The sequence below is a fragment of the Lepidochelys kempii genome, chromosome 5, assembly GCF_965140265.1.
Source record: "Lepidochelys kempii isolate rLepKem1 chromosome 5, rLepKem1.hap2, whole genome shotgun sequence".
In the NCBI taxonomy this organism is placed as follows: Eukaryota; Metazoa; Chordata; order Testudines; family Cheloniidae; genus Lepidochelys; species Lepidochelys kempii.
In genome coordinates this window covers 100791044-100813964 of record NC_133260.1, presented here as the reverse complement: position 1 = coordinate 100813964, position 22921 = coordinate 100791044, and the positions used below count along the sequence as shown (strand labels likewise).

The 22921-nt window shown below is 43.9% G+C and overlaps 1 protein-coding gene across 1 annotated transcript in view; it reads left to right on the top strand.

Annotated features, from left to right (window-relative positions):
- The window catches only part of PGM5 (phosphoglucomutase 5), a 107481-nt gene that overhangs the window by 70613 nt on the left and 13947 nt on the right, over positions 1-22921 (top strand). The window contains exons 8-10 of the mRNA XM_073345192.1: positions 6561-6696; positions 8484-8667; positions 19040-19174. Coding sequence (XP_073201293.1) covers positions 6561-6696; positions 8484-8667; positions 19040-19174 — 455 coding nt within the window. The remainder of the gene's footprint in view (positions 1-6560; positions 6697-8483; positions 8668-19039; positions 19175-22921) is intronic.

The window sequence follows — 22921 nt, the reverse complement described above, 5'->3', positions numbered from 1 at the left end:
CATTGCACAAATTGCCTCAAGCAGCCTGTGGGATGGCTGCTGCTTGAGTTCCACAACATGTGCATCCTGGCCTACTAACTGTGGAGCACCTGCAGCAGTCCCCAAGCACTGCCAAAAATGTACTCCAGTCCTGAGCCACCACCTCAGGGTACTCAAGCCACTGGATGCTCAGGCGACTTGGGTACAGTCAAATACGAGCTTTGAAAGGCCGCATGGTGCCCAGTTCCCACTTGAACTGCTAGATTGCACCCACATGGCTCTTTGCATTAACCAAGTTATGAAATGTTATGTCTGCATCTCGCTGCCTCAGTTTCTCCATCTGCCAATTGATTTTAATAAGTCTTGTCTATCTGATGTGACGTGAAACTTGTTTGTAAAACACTTCGAAATCTTCAGATGAACAGTGCTTTATAAATGCAACGTGTTTTATTAATAAGTATGTGTATTATTACTCTGAGCCTTTTCTCTTTTACGGAGTGTCCTAGACTACCTTGCCCTTCACCAATTTCTGCTTGCACTGGGAATTTGATTCTGTGTTAAGACTTTCTCCTTAATGCTCTCACTGTAGAGATAGGAAACTTGGCAGTTCTTTAGTTTTCAGAATTTCATATTTAAAGGAATCTACCATCCAGTTGGCCAACACAATGACTTGCTACTCTGTAAAAGCAAGAGGGGTTTTACAGACCTGCATCTAAATTATCACATTTATTGTCATACTAACCTGACAGCACTTAAAAGTGAATGGTTCTATGTCCAGGTAATACAACCCAGCTGTAGTTCCCAAATAATGCAATCCCCTGGTGTTATAACAAAAAGAGATTTTGCAGTGACCAGTAAATAAAAGCAAATTTTCTGCTATAAAAGGACAGAAGATTTTGAAAATATCCCATAGGGCTGTGTTTCCCAGACTTGTTTTCTGGCAGCTAATCTTGGAGTTGAACCAATGCATTAAAAACTTCTTCCATTTTTGTAGTAGTGTGGAGAGTTTGTCAGATGAGGTTAGTAATTTGCTGTATTATGAGTAATACCCAAGACACAGTTCAGAGAAAGGCAACAGCAGCAATTCTTATCTAAGTTTCATCAGCAAACTATTAATCAGAATTAGGAAATCTATGTACTTGATGTATCTTGCTTATATCCACCTTGGCAAATGCTGCATCTCATTTTCACATGTTTTCGTACTTCAGCTCTAAACTTCCATATGTCAGCAACATCGGAGGCTTTCTGCCACAAGCTTAATAGAAAAGCTAAGAGTGGTAGAGTAGATGTTTTATTGCTATTAAAAAGACCTAAAGAGCTGTATGCAGGTCTCAATTACACTAGTGTAAAACCAGAGTAATTCCATTAGCTTAAATGGTGTAACAGAGATAAGAATGTGGCCCCAAAAATCTTAGTTTCCTTAAAATATCAGCAAGCTGTGGACCACTGGAAGAGGAAGAATTTGTAAGATACAAGGGAAGTGCAAAGAAAATAATTTCCCATTGAGGCTAAACATTTTTTTCAGTTTGATTTTGTGTTTAAAAATTGCATTTGGAGAAATAATGTCGCTGATAGCATTGACTAGCGTAATTTGGGAGAAAACAAGAAGATATTTATTTTAATGCATATTATTATTAATTTAAAATAGTGCTCTGAGCTCTTACTCGGTATTGAGGCCCTATTGTAGTAGGAGACACAGTCTCTGCCCCAGATAGCTTATAATACCAGATCTATTAGAACAGGACAATTTTTGCACCAGTTGACACTCTTTGCAAGCTCGTTCTGTGGGATTACACTTCAGTGTAAAACTGCATGGTATTTGGACTATTTAAATTGAGTAGTTATTATTGCCTTAATTAGACATGCCAAAGATTAGTTAAATATAAGAGAATAGACACAAATGTGTTATCTCTGCTATTATGCTGCCCTTCCTGCCTTTCAGCCCGTCTCTTCATTGAAGCACAGGCCAGAATTCACTAGTGTTTCAGGGTTTTTCAAGGAAAGAATTATACAGAATTAAACCCTGTTGTTGTGCATCTTTAATTTGATTAGGTTACAAAAATAGTGCAGATCTTATATTCTTTCTTACCCATATGCTGATCCATGGCTATTGGACAACCGATTAGCATGATGTAGAATGTGTGAACTGAAGTGTAAGCTATGTCTGCTCAGTATGGCACTCTGTCCCCTCAGTGGTGGGTGGACCATATAGCGATGGTGAGTCCCACCTAGCTATGACCCTGGATAAGAGGGGTTGGTCTATTAGCTCAGGCAGTAGGGGCTCCTGTATTAAGATGGAGAGGTCCCAGCTTTGATCGGTGCCAACAATCCACCCAGGGACGTTGGCATTACAAAAGTAAAGATACCATTAGTCAAACTGAGGTGGGAAATGGCAACTGGCTTCATCCAAAACACTGCATGTTTTTCAGCTAGATCAGTAGGAATAATTAAGAGGTAGAAGGCCAAGAAAACCAGAGGGTATAATAAGATAAGTACACATTCAACTAGCAGAAGTAATGGTTTTAAAGCTGCAAAAAGAAATAAGGGCAATGAATAAAACAAACATGTATGGAAATAATAAGCCAACCTGTGGCTGACAGAAATGCTGAGGAAGGGAAAGCAGTGTTAAAAGATGAGAGAGAATGACCAACAGATTTTGAGAGATGCCAACGGTGTAGTAGGGTTTGTTTTTATTGTAAAAGAAAATGACTGCTGCTGAACACACAGAATTATTGTTGTACTCCGAACAGGCTGGCATTTTTATTGGTAACTTTGGATTCTGGAGAATCTGCATTGCTTTCAGTTTTTCCATCCACGCTATTGCCACCACTTTTCTTTCCTCCATTCCCCCTTTTTCCATAGTGGCACCATGCTGTTTGTCCTCCTGAAGGACGTGCAAAGGTCACAGAACATGCCAAAGCTGCTACGTGGATCAGAAGAATGATACGTGTGTACGCTCACCCCTCTTCATGGAAATTTATGAGCTCAGGCCATGCCAACATAAGGCTTGGAACATACAGAGGCCATTCCAAAAATTCCTCTGCCCATGTTTCATGGGACCATTTTGGTTCAATAAAATGCACATGAAGTATTTGGTAAATCAAAATGCAACTCATCTTTGCTATCTAGTTCAGCTTTCATGCAGATAGGATGATGTACAGGGCATTTTGCTGAATGAATAATGTACACATTTTACTATATGTGTCTAACAAATTGTGCTGTGTAAGTGGTTATGTAATAAAGGAATGTATGATTTGTTACGCCAGATCAGATCATTGATGGATTTAGCTGTATACCCTGCCTTTGTTTGTTGCTAGTATCATATAAGTGTTTGTACAGCCCTCCCATAATTGTAATATCTGAAAGCCTAATACTTGATGTTTCAGTGCCTGAGCCCAGCAGTCCTGTCTAGCCCGTAACAACATACATGGGGTAGAAGGTGAGGCTCCTTTCTGATCTTCTGGTGAATAGCTTATTCCTAGGGCCCTACCAAATTCATGGCCATGAAAAATGCGTCACGGACTGTGAAATCTGGTCTCACGGGGGAGACCAGCATTTCTCAAATTGGGAGTCGTGATCACAGATGCCGACTTTTCAATGTGCTGGGGAGTGCTGTCCCCTGGCTCTGCCCCTACTCCACCCCTTCCTCCAAAGCCCTGCCCCTGCCCTGCCTTTTCCTACCCCTGCCCTGCCTCTTCCTGCCCCATTCTGTCCCCTCCCCAGCACGCTGCATCCTTGCTCCGCCCTCTCTCTCCCAAAGCCTCCTGCATGCTGTGAAACAGCTGATCACGGCGGGCGGGAGGTGCAGGGAGGGAGGGGGAGGGGGAGGTGCTGATCAGCGGGGCCACCAGTGGGTGTCAAACACTGCACGGTGGGGGGGAGCTGATGGTGGGGCTGCCAGTGAGTGCTCAGCACCCATAATTTTTTCCCCATGGGTTCTCCAGCTCCAGAGCACCCATGCAGTTGGCGCCTATGGTCGTGACCCAAAAGGGAGTTTCGGGATGGTCACAAGATTATTTTAGGGGGGTCGTGGTATTGCTACCCTTACTTCTGCACTGCCTTCAGAGCTGAACAGCTGGAGAGCGGTACCTGTTGGTCAGGTACCCAGCTCTGAAGGCAGCGCCCTGCCTGCAGCAGCACAGAAGTAAGGGTGGGCATACCATACCATGCCACTAGGGTTGGCAGGCATCTGGTTTTTGACTGGAATGCCTGGTCAAAAAGGGATCCTCGTGGCTCTGGTTGGCACTGCCAACTGGGCCATTAAAAGTCCGGTTGGAGGCACTGCGGGGTCTCGGGGCTAAGGCAAGCTCCCTGCCGACTGCCCTAGCTCCGCTTTGGACCCGGAAGCAGCTGCCAGGTCCTTGTGGCCTCTAGGCGCATGGGCAGCCAGGGAGGCTCTGAGTTCTGTCCCTGCCCCAAGGGCCAGCTCTGCAGCTCCCATTGGCTGGGAACCATGACCAATGGGAGCTGCAGGGGCAGAGCCTGCGGGCGTGAGGGCAATGCGCAGAGCCTCCCCGGCTGCCCAAGTGCCTAGGGGCTGCAGTAGAGTGACCAGGCAGCAAGTGTGAACAATCGGGATGGGATGGGGGTAATAGGCACCTATATAAAATAAAGTCCCAAATATTGGGGCTGTCCCTGTAAAATCAGGACACCTGGTCACCCTAGGCTGCAGGGACCTGGTGGCTGCTTCCTGGGAGCTGTGGTAAGTGCCGTTGGGACCCCACACAGCTCAACCCCCTCACCCGCTCCTGAGCCTTCTCCTGCACCCCAACCCCCTGCCCCAGCCTGGAGTCCCCTCCTGCACCAAACTCCCTCCTGCATCTCGAACCCCTCATCCCGGCCCCACTCAAGAGCCCACACCCCCAGCCGAAGCCCGCATCTCCCTCCTGCACTCCAAACCCCTTGGCCCAAGCCTGGAGCTGCCTCCTGTACCCCAAACCCCTCATCCCTGGCTCCACCCCAGAGCCCGCACCCCTCCGCCAGAGCCCTCGCCCCCATCCCGCACCCCAACCCCCTGTCTGAGCCTGGTGAAAGTGGGGGAGAGTGAGCGACAGAGGGAACAGTGATGGAGTGAGCGGGGGAAGGGCCTCAGAGAAGGGGTGGGGCAGGAGTGTTCAGTTTTATGCCATTAGAAAGTTAGCAACCCTACATGCCACCCTTACTTCTGCGTTGCTTCCTTCAGAGCTGGGAAGCCAGACAGCGGTGGCTGCTTAATGGGGGACCAGCTCTACAGGCAGCAGCACAGAATTAAGGGAGGCAAGACCATTCCAGGCCACCCTCACTTCTGCGCTGCTGCTGGTGGCGACGCTGCCTTCAGAGCTGGGCTCCCGGCCAGCAGCTGCCATGCGAGACCTGCCCAGCTCCGAAGGCAGCCCCACCCCCAGCAGCAGCGCAGAAGTGAGGGTGGCAGCACCGCAAGCCCCCTACAATAGCCTCGAAACCCTACGTCAGAGTTGGCACCTACGAGCAGCAGTGCATCAGTTTACATTGGGACAACTATATACCTTCATAACGTAGAAAAAGACAGATATCTTATTACATGGAAGCACAGGATTTTACACAATATTGTAGAAAGCAACAAAATTGCAAACTGGTCTTGGTATTGCAGGATTTATGTTCCGTTTGTTTTTTTTCACGCAGGGAATTTTATCCTCTCTGTTTGTTTGGCTTTGGGGCTAGAGGATTTTGCTGAATGTTTTTCAGTGACACGGAATATCCCTCAGGCAGATTGTCCAATCAGCTGCCCTTATGGCCGTCTAATCAGGGTAGGCAGGTAGACTATGCAGTGATTTCATAAAGGAGGCAGAGCTTCATGTGGACCATGCCTGCTCGGAGCAGGCCTAGCCACTGTGCCATTAAATGTCTCCATTGGTGCAATGCCAGCGTAGACAGCAAGTGGTGACACGATAGAGCTGCCATGCTGCAATTAGTCCTAGCAACACCTTCCCCGGGCACTGCTTGGCTTTGTCTCTGTCGTCGAGTAACATAAAGTCAAGTTTTCTGGAAGCATGCCTCTTAGACCTCATTGCATTCCCATTCTCACCAGTATCTACTCTCTTGCAATTTCTGCCTAACCTAACTGCTTCAGAAGAAGCATGTTGCAGGTTGGCCCAAGGCAGATGTCAGGGCAATTATGAACATCTGGGCAGACGAGGAGATGCAGTTGCAGCTGAACTCTGTAATTTGGAGAACTCGGCTTAATTACTAGGAGAGGGCTAATATGATCTGGCCCAGTTCTGGGAAACAGTCCTAATTATGTATATCATCCTGCACAATGGTGAGCAGGAATCACAATGGTTAAGAATGTAATAACATTTACACTCTTGGGAGCCAAGTAATTTCCCATCTTTTGTTGAATTTTAATAATGTGGATTCTGACGTGTCTGGCGCTCTCTCTCTCTTCCTTACAATCTTTTAAACAATTATTTTGGCTTTCAGTCTGGAAAATGTCTGTTATTGTTTTACTGTATCTAAAAAACCAAACTGACATGAACTGCTCTATGCTTCTCATCTGGAACTATTGTTTGCATTTTCATTGCTGTATCTGCTAATAAATGTGCATTATTTATTTCTTTTTTTAGGGTCTGACCACATCCGAGAGAAGGATGGACTCTGGGCTGTGCTAGTCTGGCTTTCAATCATAGCAGCTCGAAAGCAGAGTGTGGAAGAGATTGTCAGAGATCACTGGACAAAATTTGGCCGCCACTATTATTGCAGGTGCAGATAATTGTTACAAAACACAGTAGGCTAGTATGTTCCTAGGACAATTCTGGGGCAAGTTTGGCTTGATTAGCATTGTTGCTATTAATAGTGAAATGCATTTAGCAGCACTTCAGGTGTATGCACAGAATGAAAATCTGCCGTAGATTGAACAGCGTTCTTAGGGATGTTAGTGGTCTAAGTCTCAGCTTTAACTTGAACCAGACTGGCTTGAAGCATAAGTTAAAAAACCAGCGCAGTTTACTCAGCTCTTCGTCTTTCAAAGATAGATAAATTGAGTGCCAGGCACTCTATTGTATGTGGGCCTTTTTGACAGGACCAACGTCCTGCCTGCTCTCTATGAGGGGTGAAATTCATGGTCCTGCCCAAGGTCTATGCACTTTTAAACTCCTACATAAGATCTCAAAATAGGGCTTAAGTGCGACTCATGGGGTGCGTAGGCCTTGGGCTGGCCCTCTCTTCAGGGTGAATTTTTACCCAACAGAGATTAAGGAATCCATAAAACGTTTTGTTCCTTAGCAAAGTTCTTTCTCTACCCTTGACTATTGACCATGCAGTGTGCCAGTTGGTTGCTGCCTTGCAGCCCAGAGTTGGCTACATATTAATGGTGTGTTTCAGAGTAACAGCCATGTTAGTCTGTATTCGCAAAAAGAAAAGGAGTACTTTTGGCACCTTAGAGACTCACCAATTTATTTGAGCATAAGCTTTCGTGAGCTACAGCTCACTTCGTCGGATGCATACTGTGGAAAATACAGAAGATGTTTTTATACACACAAACCATGAAAAAATGGGTGTTTATCACTACAAAAGGTTTTCTCTCCCCCCACCCCACTCTCCTGCTGGTAATAGCAGATAAGCAGGAGAGTGGGGTGAGGGGAAAGAAAACCTTTTGTAGTGATAAACACCCATTTTTTCATGGTTTGTGTGTATAAAAACATCTTCTATATTTTCCACAGTATGCATCCGACGAAGTGAGCTGTAGCTCACGAAAGCTTATGCTCAAATAAATTGGTTAGTCTCTAAGGTGCCACAAGTACTCCTTTTCTTTTTATTAATGGTGTGGTATTTATGTGGCGTATAACGGATCTCTTTGTGTAAACTGTGTTGTCTGAAAGCAAGTTGTTGTTGTTGCTAATAACATCTCAAAATGTAAAAGTATATCAGTATTTTCTAAGTGGGTTCTGCTAATGCACTGAGGCAGGTGGTTGGTTATTCCAGCTGAAAATAAAAGAGGCGGGAGTGGCTTTCTGAAGGGAAAATATTCAGTGTGTGGTTTGAACAGCCCTGAGATAGAAACGCTAAGGGCAGCCAAGACTGGGGAGAAGGCCAGAGCAGATAACCTTGTTCTCTTATTGTTAATTTCTTTGCTGCTAACGCCAGACTCCCAGCAGGAGATGACTTTTTGACTCTACACAGTCTGCAGACTTTGTGTTAGTGGCCCAACAAGAGAGCACAGATGTGTCAAGGGGGACAGGGGTTGAGGGTGGACCTGTCTTTTAAGCATATAAGTGCATTAACCACTTAGGGCACACAGTTTTCTCTTAAACTTAATTGACAGATTTGCACATTTCATGGAATGGAGGACTTAGGAGCACAAAAGTGTGTAAGTAAATGGAAGAGCTGTTTTCATTTGCACTAGGCACTTCAGTTGCATGCCTGGTTTTCCATGTCTGCAGTAAATTACTAATTGTGAGCATCTCATGCTCTATGCAAAAAGAATCTTTCTGCTGGGTGGAGTTTACTTATTTCTTCATACTACTTTTCGTTTTATTCCTACATGCAAGATTTGATTATGAAGCATTGGAACCCAGAACAGCATATTTCATAATGAGAGACCTGGAGGCTTTGATCATTGACAAATCTTTCAGTAATCAGCAGTTTGCTGTTGGGAATAATGTCTACCGTGTGGAAAAAACAGACAGCTTTGAATATGTGGATCCTGTAGATGGCACTGTGACCAAAAGACAGGTATGAAAGCAACAAAAATAATCTTTTCAAAGATAATGGGGAGGTGTGTATGGGGGAGAGGGGAGCCATAATGTTTTACAATGATACACACTACTTTTATAGTTATTAACTCAAGGAGAGGAAAAAACCCAGTTTTTACTTGTAGAAGCATGATTTTCTGTGGTTCGTGTAACATACTTGTTGGTACATAGCAGTACTTTCCCCCATTTAAGAACACCTGATAGTGGAGAAAACAGTTAACTTGCACTCAGTGCACATCAGTCGCGTAGGATGTAAGCAAGGGAGAATTTTACCAACACAGTGGAGCTCAGGTAATAGCAAGTTGCCTAAGAACCCTAAGAACAAAGCATGGTTTCAAGAAGAAATGAAAATCCTTCCTTTTGCTGTTTTCACTCCTTCCAATTCAAACTGAAAACATCTGCTGCCTTAAACTACAGTCCAAACTCAATCTTTTGCTCTACAAAATTCATGACATGGTCAATACTAGTAATATTTTTTTTTCCTGGTGGAAATGTGTATAAAGAGACACTGTGTGAATATAAAGGTTTCAGAGTTGCAGCCGTGTTAGTCTGTATCCGCAAAAAGGAAAGGAGTACTTGTGGCACTTTAGAGACTAACAAATTTTGAAAGCTTATGCTCAAATAAATTTTTTAGTCTCTAAGGTGCTACAAGTACTCCTTTTCTTTTTACTGTGAATATAAAGTGTGACTTGTATTTAAATATATTCTTTTTTTCATGATTTTCTCTTTCCTAGATTAGAATAAATCCATGTTGAGATTAATTTTTGGCAAGAGCTCTTATTCTGGGTTTTCCTCTTCCTTGTCATTTTCTCTTTGTTCTTCAAATGTTAACCATTTTTTATTCCTAAAAATATACCGTCTCTTAATATATATAATCAGATCATCCCAGATCATAGCATATATTTGTATGTGTCATACAAAATGCTCGTAATCTTCTACTGCATATATCCTTCAGCACCTCTTCTTGACTTGACTAGCTTGTGAAACAATCTAGCCACTGGTACTGACCCTACAACCAACATTCTTCCCTGCTGTTTGGTTTCTCGGTTCTGGACCTTTCTCACAGTCACATGTGATTGGCGCTAAACTCTGCATTTACTGCTATATCTTTCAGGGGATTTTTTTTTTTCCAAAGTGTTCAGAGTTGGTTTCATGGATTTTAACAACTAAAATGAAGGAACATCTTCATCAGATCTTGTAAATAAGTAATGTAAAAAATACATTAACTTTTGCAACTCGTGCCAGCCTTGTACTTTCAATCTCCTGATACAGCATGTTAGGGTTTTTTCACAGGGTGTGATCAGACCCCACAACCCTTCTGTGAAAAATAATCAACCTCCAAGGACTTTGCATAGAATCTTACAGAAAATGTCCTCAATGGGGTATTGCAAATATAGGCCAGGTACATGCTAAACCAAACTCCAGATTGTCCTAATTATTGTGGTTTGTGAATGATCTTGACCTGACCAGGCCCTTGCAAATCCTACTGTACAGTCTTGGAATAAGATCTCATTACCAGTTATGCTCTGGTATTGAATCATTACTGAGAAATACAGAGGCACCATTTGACAAAAGCCAAATTATCCATGTTGACGACAGGGTCCAATGTATCGTAACCTGTCGATGAAAACTCCTGATCCTTTTAATTAGAGATCTGTGAACTGACACTGGATATTTTCCTACTCCTGTCTTTGTTTCTGAACGGAAGAGGTTATCCATGTAGTTTGAGTTTTTTGTTTTTGAATGTGTAGTGAGGAAGCAGACATTGGAAAAGTTGGAAAAAGTTCTTTCATTCACATGCCCACAGATAGGGCCAAAATTCTTCTTTCCTCAGAATGAGATTTCAGTGCTGCCTCGGAGATAAGGCTTTTCCTGTCAAAATATTCAGTGCAGTCTGCTGTGCATTTGGGACATTTAAGTGTCAGTTGAGGAGCAAATAAAACCACATTAGGGCATAATACTTGGAAGTAAAACCACAGCCATTTTATATGGGTTTGACGTGTGTGTGTGTGTGGCTGTATATGTACGTTATTGTTACTGGGCCACATGTTTTGCTAGTGTATCTCCATACATATTGTACCTCTAAATAGTGCTTCAAAATGTTAAACTGAAACATACCCATAGGTTTGCATGCCTGAATCTTGCTTGTGTTCTACTTTAGTTGTAAGAATGACAAGAAAAACAGCAAATGATAGTTAGCACATATGTAGCAGTTTAATTCTACATGAGAATTAAACAATGCTTTACAAACACGAATAAATTAATGGTTAATTTGATTGGAATGTAATACAAGAGTGACCATCTCTGTGAAGTCAATTGTAATTCCATTTACACAGCAAGGCCTACCTCTGTCACATCAGCTCCAAAATCAGTGGATCAAATTCTCTGCTGGTGTATGCATTGCATTGGATGGGATACCTTCAAGGAACTCAGAGGCACTGCAGGAAGTCATGCTGACGATTCAGTATGCCAGCAAACAGTTGGCCCCACTGGCTTTTGGAGCTGATGTGACAGAGGCAGGGTTGTTTTCTGATATATTTTTTAAATCAGATCTTCTAGCACAGCATAGCACCAAGCTGTCCTTGTACCTTCATTACTTCTGCGAGCATTACAGGCTGACTGGTCCTTAGTCGTGCACTGCTTAGAAAGTCCATCCCAGTGCTTTTAAACATCTCCTTCATTAGGAAGGATTCCCATCTGCTAGATCATTGATCATCCCATCTGCTAGATCATCCCATCTGCTAGATCATGCTATACTGTCTACAAAGTTGATTTTTTTCATATTTTATTAGCTTTTTAGCCATGAAAAATTTGGTCTTGTGGCAGAGTTTCCATGCAGCTCATATACATTCACTAGCATATTTAGGATGCCTAAAATAAATGTCCGCAGATGTTCAGTGTGAAAACTATATCCAGTCTTCTAGCTACTTCCTCCCGGAAGTTATCAACCCATCTGATTTCTCACAAGATGATACTGTTTTCATTGATGACAATAATAACTTTCAGTTATAAGAGAGGATTTACTTCCTCTTATGGGTCTCCCAGTTTATCCTTCTTTTCTTTTAGACTATAAATTCTACATTCAAAGGGAATGTTTTCATTTTGTTTTGTACAGGATCAGAGAAATAATATATAATTAATAATTAATAGACAGTTGGATTTACAACAATATATCTGCCAGTGCGCCCATGTTAGGTAGGAGAATAACATCATGCCACACAATACTTATATTGTACATTATTCGATCAGTTTCCTCTCCCCCTACTAATATTTTCTCCTAATTAAAGTTCAGATCCATCAAAAAACAAATCTCCAGTCTCCTTTAGACTTTGTATCTTATAAGAAAAAGGAAACTCAGTGTTCATTTTTACAGAGAGCAGCACTGCAGTCTTCAACATTTTAAAATTCATGCTTGTTCACGTTTCACTTAGTAACAATTATTTGTTATTAAATATTTTAATTCATGGCGTGCCAGATGCAATGGGGCAAGATTCTAGAAAATAAAGGGGATGTATCAAAACTGAATGGGTCTTTTATTCTTTTCTGTGAGCTTACTGAGTGAAAGCCTTGCTGGTTCTAGAACCACCCTGAACTTTTCAGGGACAAGGTTGGAATCAAGATTTCACAGTTGGACACACTATAAATAATGAGCCCAAAGCCTAGATGCAAACCACATAAACTCTGAAGTGTTTAGATATTGTATGGGAATCATACAGTTTGGGGGGTCATCTCTAGTTTGATGTTGAAAGTCAGTATCTAAAGGTTGTTGTTACCTTATTAAGTTATTTCTTCCTGGCATGTAACCCTGTTGTTTTAAGGAGTAGACCCTGGTGTGTCTTTGTAGTGCCCCTGTTCGGAGTATTCTCAGCTGTGCTGCAGGAATTCTAAGCCTTCTAGACATGTATCAGCTGTTATTCCCCCATTTGTGAGAGTCTGTGTGGTCGAGCATCTGTCACCAGATAATACAAAATGAGGAAGAAAATAGCTGCAAAATAGCATAGGAAGTAAATACAGGGAGATGCGTGTCTGTGAGTGAGAGAGAGAGAGAGAGAGAATTCCAAGTACTAGAAATGCTGGTCGTATTACATTACCAGGCGGCTCTGTAGTTGGGGGAGCAGTTTGTATCAGATTGTGAGTGTGTGTTTTGGAAAGCATACATACGCTTTCTTCCAAAGACCATTTCTTCCAAAGACCATTAATGAGTAAATGAGCTTCCAGAGCCTCCTGTGTCAAATGAAACAGTCATTCCTCAGTGCTGTTGCTGCTACACAAGATACAGTGTGCGGGGAGCGTATTTAAGCAGTCTTACGAGCCTTGTCATGCTGGCGGTCAGTAGAGTTGGTTGAATACTGCAAAATGGTACTTGCAAACATTCCTTGGAATTAAACCTATACATGACCTTGGATGCTGCTCATGGCCCCGTTTATTCACTTTCTGCCAATATTTGTGACAATACTTTTGGGTTTTTGGAGCCTGGAAAGTTTAAATGACAATAATGTTATATACCTTGAGCTACCTGTTCCATATCTGACATTCTTCCAAAATACAGGCCCAGTTGTGCAAGGATCCCTTTAATCCAGGGATCTCAAACTCAAATCACCACAAGGGCCACATGAGCACAAGTACATTGGCCAAGGGCTGCATCACTGATACCTTTTCATACAAAGATCATAGAATCATAGACTATCAGGGTTGGAAGGGACCTCAGGAGGTCATCTAGTCCAACCCCCTGCTGAAAGCAGGACCAATCCCCAATTTTTGCCCCAGATCCCAAATGGCCCCCTCAAAGATTGAACTCTCAACCCTGGGTTTAGCAGGCCAATGCTCAAACCACTGAGCTATCCCTCCCCACAAGATACAAAAACCCCGCCTCTGGCCCTGCCCCCACCCCCAATCTACCCCTTCCATGAGGCTCAGCCCCTGCCCCCCTCTTCCCACTCCTTCCCCAAATCCCCAGCCCTGCTTCTTCTCCACCTCCTCCCCTGAGTGTGCCATGTCCCCGCTCCTCCCCCCTCCATCCTGGAAAGTCCTAAGTGCCGCCAAACAGCTGTTTGGGAGGTAGGCGGAGGAGGTAGGCAGAGGAGCAGGGATGCGGAGCATGGGGGGCGGGAGGTGAGGGGAGCTATGGCGGACCGCAGGAAATAACTCTGCAGGCTGCATGCGGCCCGCGGGCCACGTGTTTGAGACCCCTGCTTTAATCTGTCTTCCTCCTCATGGTAATATAATTGAAGGGAATCAGCACCCACCAAGAAGCATTCAGTAGCTCACATGAATGGGACATAAATAATTTTTGTGGACACCTGGGGTGAAATCCTGGTCAAAACTCCCATTGGCTTTACTGGGCCAGGGTTTCACGCCAGAACTCTACAATTGTCTTAGCTAAACAAATTCTGGAGAGAGAAAACAAATGGCTAATGTGCTACTCTCTCCTCCGTCTGCCTGAAGTTCCCATGCTATTGGAAAAGCCCATTTTAAACCTTTTTTCTTAACATTACCTATTTGTGGTGTTCTGTCACATAGGTTGTGCATACTGAAAATACTAGGTGAATAAACGTTGCCCAGAAATTTGAAAAACTGGACATCAATGTTTGTACTAGTAACTAAAAGGATTGTTAATAGAATCACAGAAGTTTGAGATGGAAAATACCTATTAGGTCATCTAATCCAACTCTTTACTGAGGTGGGATTTATTCCTATTACATATTTGCTCGAGTTAATGGCTAGTATCAACCAAACAATTCTTTATATGGTGCTAGAAATGCTTCAGCACATACCTGAACAAACAAAAAAGTTCCATTAATATTTTAGCTTGTTGGAGCTCTGCTTTGTTAAGATCACTGGCTTCTCAAGCAAGTCTTGGTGGAAGAGGAAGAGTCAAATACCATTTCTCTTCTCTGAATTCTGAATGACTTACTCTGCCTCAGGCAGATGAAAAAAGGAGCTTGCCCTGCACACAATGCCATGGAGAACAACAGGATTGGTGGGAGGGAGGGGGCGAGGGAAGAAAACACAGTGACTTGGCAGAGAGGGGACCTAGCCATCCCTTTCCCCTGAGTAAACAGTACTGTTTTCAGGGCCTTTTTGTCCTAAATTCTTGTATTTTCTCTTTCCTCCACCTCCTCCAAATGGTCTGATCTGCAAGTTCTGACTAAGGCCTCTGTTACTCTCAGGAGAGTGATATTGCATAGGGTCACCTAGGGGAAATGGGGGGCGTTTTCAGTGCTAGCCCTTAAGCTGCAAACAATTCAGCAAGTAACCCTCCCCCGTTTGGTGAAATCTGGGTCACACAACCACGCTTTCCCAGATGCATTGTGGTTGGAGGGGGTCACCGTGTATTGCAAGCAGCATTGAGAAAAGTGGGTGGGGGTGGTGGCTTCCTGTTTGGCTCCTTTTCTCCACAACCCGGTCCCGCTTTTGTAAAAAACAAACTATTTGGGGGGCTTTACACTGGTGCTGTCCTCAAGCACCATCCAGGTTGGTAGGGGAAAGGGGGGCTTTTCTCAAGTTCCAACCTGTAATCCCAAGGATGTTTTCACAAAAGCTGCAGGACAAGATCTCTCACCCATGCCTCATAGCCTTTCTCACCATGGCTGGAGCAGCAACAACAATGGGGATATTGCTTTCACTAAGGTCTAACCTAGTCAGCAAACAGCAGTGACCTTTTAAATGCTCAAAGGCATAACCCACCACCATTCTGCACTTGCTCAACCTATGGTTGAATCAGTCCTTACTGCTGTCCAGGCTGCGGGTGTACAGCTTCATGAGCCATGGGAGAAAGGGGTAGGCTGAGTCTCCCAGGATCACGATTGGCATTTCAACATCACCAATGGTTATTTTGCAGTCTGGAAAGAGAGTTCCTGCTTGCAGCTTTCTGAACAGACCTGTGTTCCTAAAGATGCACACGTCATGCACCTTTCCCAACCATCCCACACTGATGTCGGTGAAACAGCCCCTGTGATCCACCAGTGCTTGCAACGCACTGTAGACATGGCCTAAGAGAGCCTATGCTGGCCAGACAGCTTCCACCATGGCTGGAGCACACCACTGTCTCCTGCACTCTTATTCCTACCTCTGCAAGGTTATCTTTTGGGGCCACATCAGTATCTGCCCTTTCTTTGAGCCTGCACAATAAGCAGCAGAAAATGGGGGGAAATCCTGTTTTTGTTTTGGGGGTTTTTTCAGCCAGATTTTCAGCCTGAGTCTCCTCATGCTGCTGTAAATCTGGAATACTTCAATGGAATTATATCAGTTAAAATGGTCATGAGAAGGGAGGGAGTCTGTGTGAGTACCACACTCAAAGAGCACAATGGTGCACAACCGGAATAATAATAATAATAACACTTCTGGGCGAATATCGGAAAAGAAAACCACCCTGACTCAAAAATAAAAATCGGAACCATCTGCAACTATTCTTGGCTGGAGTCTGACATGGGCAAGGTTTATTCCGGAGGGGAAAATAATTTGCCTAGTTCATATCCACATCCTGGTCTTGCCTTTCCTCAGGTTAATCTGAACAATCACTCCCACCAATGCAGAGGCTAAACAGTCTGGTGATGGACCCAGAGGGCTTGTGGAAAATTGAGTTACATGACAAAGACAGCAACTTGGCAATCACTGTAGATTGGTCAATTTTTGTTGTCGTCGTCGTCGTCATCATCATTTTATTTGTATTTCCATAATCACGGACCAAGACCTCATTGGGCTAGGTGCTGTACAAATACAGAACAAAAAGACAGTCCCTGCCCCAAAAGCTTACAATCTAATTATACAATGTTCAGTGTCATGTGAATGATGTGTGATTAAACCCTCAGGGTTTTGTTTACTAGAATACAGTACCCTGAACTGAATGCCCCAAGTAGTTAAATTAAAGATTTGCTTTTAAATACAGCTACTTTAATGTTTAACTTCACAAAGTCTTGGCAGGTATAGCTGAGAGAAGGGGTCATTGCTTAAAACATGGAGGTGCAGTAGCTGGAAATAGTTTAAAAACAGGCTGCCACAGAATTGATAGCTGTGAGAGGCATTTTCTTTTGGAGGGAAGAGTGCTTGCGAAGGAGGACTTGCACACTTCCTGTATTTCCATTTGATGTGAAAATAGTAATTGACTCAGGCTTGGTCCACACCACCAACTTATGCTGGTATAACTGCATTGCTCAGGGATGTGGAAAATTGCCTGAGCAACACAGTTACACTGACCTAATTCCTGGTGTACACAGTGCTATATCAACAGGAGGGCTTCTCCTGTTGACAGCTACCATCTCTTGGGGAGGTGGAGTAACTATGCCAACAGAAGAAGTGTTCCTGTCAGCGTAGATAGTGTGTTTGCTAAGCACTACAGTGGTGTAGCTACAGTGCTGTAATGTAGACAAGCTCTCGGACACTTAATTCCCTCAGTATCACAACGTCTTCTGAGAGATCAGATGTTATCTTAGATACTGTAGTGTGTTATGGTGTGGTTTTCTGGCCTTGCTCTTTTGACTTTTTATCCTCAACTTTCTTTTCAACCCCTGATACAAACAACGAACACACTTCATCCCATGGATTGGGTTTGAGGATGATGTCCTGCGCAATTGATGCACCATGGTCAATAGCATATTTTCTTATAAATGATGCAAGAGCTCCTTTATCATTATTGGCCGTCATTTTACTATTTACAGCATTTTGCCAGGTTAACCACTTGTGACGTAAGTTCTGGACTGGAACAGCAGATGACAAAGGCATGACTTGATCTCCTATTTGCCAATCATTGTTTCTAATATCTTTGTCGAAGTGCAACGTTTGCCGTGTGCTTTGTTTTTCCCAATTCTTTTTCCACCATACAGATGTACCTGTTTCAAATGCTCTCCCCGGCGAGTCCTTTCAGGTCTTAATCACAGACTACCCTGCTTCAGGTCTCCTTCACCACCACCATGTTTTATTGTGTTGTTCCAACCAGATACCACCTGTAGGGCTATTTACATATATTTACAGTCCACCAGCGAGTTCCCCTGCTTGCTTCTGGGGAAAGGAACAGAACTAGCAGCACCTAGGCCTACCTGCCTCTGCCTTCCTTCAGGCTCTCAACTCTCTGCTCAGCACTTCCTTCCTCTCATTTTTAATGCTCCTAGCTGCTGGGATTGCCTCCACCCTCAAATTAGCCCCCAACTGTAGCTTTACCTAGTTAATTGATCTTCCAGTTAGGTCCCAATTAACATATATTGGTGGGCCTTTGAGTGACAGGTTGCTGAGTTCACTCCTGACTGACTCAGCACACTCTGTTACACTCATGTAATTTTTGCATAAAGACATAAATTTTTACTCCTTCAATGCGCTTACTGATAGTTTCCCACAGTAAGAGCTCTGGCATCCGCATTCCCTTCCAGTCTTTACTTCAAAGCAAGAATGATTTGTTGCACAAGGGAGTCACTGAAATCTCCATGAGAACTAATGGAATGAGGCAATCCCAATCTTTTCCATTTATCGCACCAAACCCAATTATCAGGATGAAATTGAGGAATATGTTGCCATTTTTAGTGTATATCACACCCTTAACCTTGAATTTGAGATTCCTGTTGAATCAGAATGAGATCTGTATTATACAAATTAGCGACAGTGCTGAGAAAGCAGAGAGGGATAACATTTGCAGCTCAAGTGAACTAATCAGAATGTGAGCATCCACAAAAAGGTTTGATGAACTTTAATTAATGCACTTTACATTCACACCTTTAGTTTAAGAGACTTAAGTGTCCTGAGTGTCCCCTTGTAGACATGCCCTGAGACACTCATAACCACATCTTCATGTACATTCCCTGAGGGATATGAAAATATGTTATCTGTTGTGTACTCTGCTGACTCCTTTGGTTCCATGGTCCCCTAGCTTTCTCATATGCACTTTGCTTCTGCCTGACATGTCACCTGTCGTGTTACTACATGACATCCCATTGGGATATCGGTGTAATGCTGGCACATAAGAGAAACACAGCTTCCACAAAGCAGCAACAGCAGAAAGCTAGCAGTTAAATTGTATAATTTTATTATTACAACTGCTGATGTTATTCTTACTGTAGCAACTGGATGCTTCCCTAGACATCAAGCTTCCATTGTGCTCAGCACGGTACATTCATTAGTGAGAAAACCCTTGCCCTGTAGAGCTTACGGTCTAAACAGACAATATGAAGGGTGGGAGAAAGGAAGTATTATTATCCACATTTTACAGATGGGGCACTGAGGCTCAGAGTTATTAAGTGAATTGCCTGAAGTAACACAGGAGGAGCCAAGATCTGAACTGAGATAATCCTTCCTCGCTCTCGATTTTGGATTATAATTTTGCAAAGTCATTACGGCCACCCATATATTCTTCTTTCTTTTTGCAGGGACTGCGAATTATTTTCTCAGATGCCTCGAGGCTCATCTTCAGACTTAGCGCTTCTAGCAGTGTACGAGCTACCCTCAGAATCTATGCAGAAAGCTATGAAAAGGATCCCAGCAAACATGACAAGGAGTCGCAGGTAAATCAATGAGCACGACTTTAAGCTTTGGAAAAACAATCAAGTGTCATTTCTTGCTGTGGTAAGGCCCCTGAATAGGCCAATGGCAGGTGCTCTCAAAATTGTTGAATAAAATGGTAGGGTTTTTCCCAATTAAAAGCAAAGCATACTGAAATGTTGTGTCCGAGCAGATACATAAGCTTGGTGTTGTTCCAGGAAGTGTCAAGGAGGTTGGGTTTTGATTTGGAAAGCTTGTTCTTAAACTTTTAAGAGAACAGCTCCAGAGGTGACAATAGGAGCAGGAGAGTGAGAGCAGTGACAGTGGTACAGATTGATTATGTAAGCTAAGAAGAACGTTCTGCAGAAGGCAGGCGGATGCCCTAGATCAGTGCAGGCCAACCACGTGGAGAGGGCAAAGGGGAAGGTAGTAGTAGGATACTTCTGTGAATTATTAATCTTTTAAATTAGGCAACCTATTCAAAATTACACACCAAAATCTACATTAAAAGAACATTATGGTTGCAGAGTCCAAGCACACGCAAGTTAGGAAATCCCAGAATTAAGGGCTGCCTTTGCAACCTTAATTTGGCACCTTGTGCATATGCATTATGATGCTGTCTTTAATTACCCTGTGCTGTCTCTCCCGCAACAACTCCTCATCCCATACCCTAACTCCTCCCCCCCACCCCTGCCCCTGGCTCCTCTTCACCAGACCTAAGCTTCATCCCGCCTGAGGCCACTCATGTCAGTTCCAGTCTCCTTTTCCAGCCAGTCCCAGTCTCTCCTTTAGGGCTCCTCGAGTAAATCCCAGTACGCTGAGTTACCATCCCACTCTTCCTCTGCAAGCTTCTTATCCCAGTCTCCTTGCCCAGCCAGTCCCAAGCTCCTCCACCCATTCCTGGCTTCTTGTGCCCTCTCTGACTCTGTGCTCTCAGCTTCCAGCAGCCATTCCCTGGCTTCTTACCCCAGGATCCTTGACCCAGTCTATTGCCTCTGTTCTTCCTCTTTCCCCTCTGCATTTGCATCTGGCTGCCTCCTCCCTCCGTGCTGCCTGTGCACTAGGGGCATGTAGGGCACAGGAAAGACCATTTCCCTACTCCCAGTTCTGTTCCCTGGCACTACAGAAGCCCCTGGCAGCAAGAAGCAGCAGTTCCAGAGAAAGTCCTCTCTGCCCCTGCAGCCGTGGGCTGGAGCATGCCTAGCATGGCAAAGAATTTAGCTGCCAAACTCTAACAAGTCTCTACAGACATTTTTCAAAGGTTCTAGAGCTTCTCAACAAAGCAGCTGTGATTTTTTTTAACATGACCAAACAATGTATTATTCCCTAATCTTGTTTTCAGAAACAGCTGTTTTAGCTGAAACTTGGCAACAAAAATAAAATAAAATAAAATAAATCCGTCTGAGACAGACACCTTGCATAGAACATGTCAGTTTGGCAAAATTATAAGCAACCGAAAACAGGGTCTTCTGGAAATATACTGTGGTATACTGGAAAGCGTCAGGCACCGTTAACTATAGATTGTGCTACCAGCTCCACCTATAATATCCAGAAGCAACTGAAATTTCTAAGAAATACTTTGTCCTTACTTGTCCCTGCAGGCCTTCTTGCCATCTTATGTAGGGTTGAATGGGGTTAGATTGACTTTGTCCAAGCCATATCTATTCTCAGGGAGGGAGAGAGAGAGCAGTGTATCTGATCTCTTGCCCCCCCCCCCACTTTTTTAAAATGAATGTAAAGCATATTAAATCAGACTGGCAGCACTGGAGAACAAAGCCCTGTTTATCCACAGAACAGAGGCCTGGGCTCCCCTGCACCAGTCACTCCCCAATGTGCTTCAGTTTTGGTCTAGAGAGACCATCCCTTTTCAGTCTCCATATTGACTGAATCCTTGACCTCTCTGCTGAGAAGTGTAAGGAAGGTGGCACTTTATTGCCAGTTGCATTGCCGAGTGAATTCGGTTATAAAGGAGACTGGCTGTCGTACTATAAATCAAGTTGTTGAACAGGAGCATTTCTATGGCTTATTCCAGGGGAGATCAAAAAGCTAGTCTGGAATTCACACTGCCTATTACTCAGGGGGTGGGGAAGAAAGTACTGGCTTAAAAAACTCACTTATAGCAGACCAGCGGAAGGTTCCCTCTATCTAATAAACTTAAAATAAATCATTAGATAACATACTTCCCCTGTGACAGCAGCAGATACATTTCAGACTGGAGGTCTTCTGCCTTTTTCCCCCTCCTCCCCAAAATTGGACACTAGTGACACTCCGTGCTGTGTTTATAAATAAGGCTACGGTTTAGTCATGGGTATTTTTACTGGTCACCGGCAATAAACAAAAATTCACCGCCTGTGACCTGTCCATGACTTGTACTATATACCCCTGACGAAATCTTAGCTGGGGATCGGGGAGGGGGTGGAGGGTGGAAGTGCTGCTCTGGGAGTTGGGGGACTGCTGCTGGGGGGCCAGTGGCACCGGCTGCTGGGGGCCACCAAGCAGCAACTGCTCCAACCGCCCCTGGGGCTGCCTACCTGCTACTGTTCCAGCTGCCCCCGGGACCACTGCTCAGGCAGTCCCTGGGGCCAGCCGCACAGGTGGCTGCTCAGGCAGTCCCTGGGGCCAGCCGCACAGGTGGCTGCTCAGGCGGTCCCTGGGGCCAGCTCCCGCGGGCTGCCTGAGTGGCAAATGGTGCTGCTGGCCCCAGGGCCGCTCCAGCAGCACTGGTGCAGCTCACTGCAGGGCCACCCAGCCACTCCAGCAGCAGCCGGTGTGGCTGTCTCTGGGGCCACCTGAGCAGCTGTCCCCCAGGGTCATCTGCGTGGTGGCCCTGTGGTCAGCCACACTGGCCGCTGCAGGAGTCACGGAGGTCGCGGAAAGTCATGGAATCCATGACTTCCCTGACAGACACAGAGCCCTATTTATAAATCGGTTTGAAGCTTACATTTACGTGATTATAAGCTCTTTGAGGTAGGGACTGTCACTTACTATATGTTTGTGCAGTGTCTAACACAATGAGGCACCTAAGTGCTAATGCAATGTAAATACAGTATTTAATAATAATAATAATTATTATTATTTATTATTTATTGCACTGCAGGGAAAGGCAAGAGAGGCAGGAATGAACTTTGGTCTTTAAAGGGAACTCCAGGTGTCTTTGAGCTTCTGCTGAGTTTTTGCTAGCACTCTAATCTGAGTTATAAGTGAACATTTTTTAAAAAAAAGAATTCCTTGTCAAGCAGATTGTCTGGGGATCACTTAGCTAATGCTTCACAGTGATTCCTCACAATAAAAGTACAGTTGGAAATAGTACAGAGTCCAAGCAACTTCTGGATTCCTTATAAGGGAGAAATTTGTAGTGGTCTGAGAGTCATCTCATAATCATAATCAAAAAAGTTTTCTAAAGAAGAATTAAGGTTGAGAGGGTTTCATTGGAGTCCAGCTGATACCAAAAAAACCTTAATATTATACTTAGTTTGCAGTTCTCTGATTTTTACCAAACTTTCCAAGAAAACTCTACCGTAGGATGAGGTGCAGCATGTGAGTTTTTGGGAAGATCTTTCATTTTGTTAAATGAAAAGGGGTTGAAAACTGGATTTATAATGAGGGAGAAGCTTTAGCCTTAACTGTAGTAAGGCTACTATGCCTCTATAGTCATTACAGGGAATGCACATTATCAAAAGTCCCAAGAAAAAAAACACAAGTGCATCAGGCTTTTAATCTATAAAAGTTTCCAGTTTAAACAATAAAGTTAAAGCCTCTTTTAATCCCAT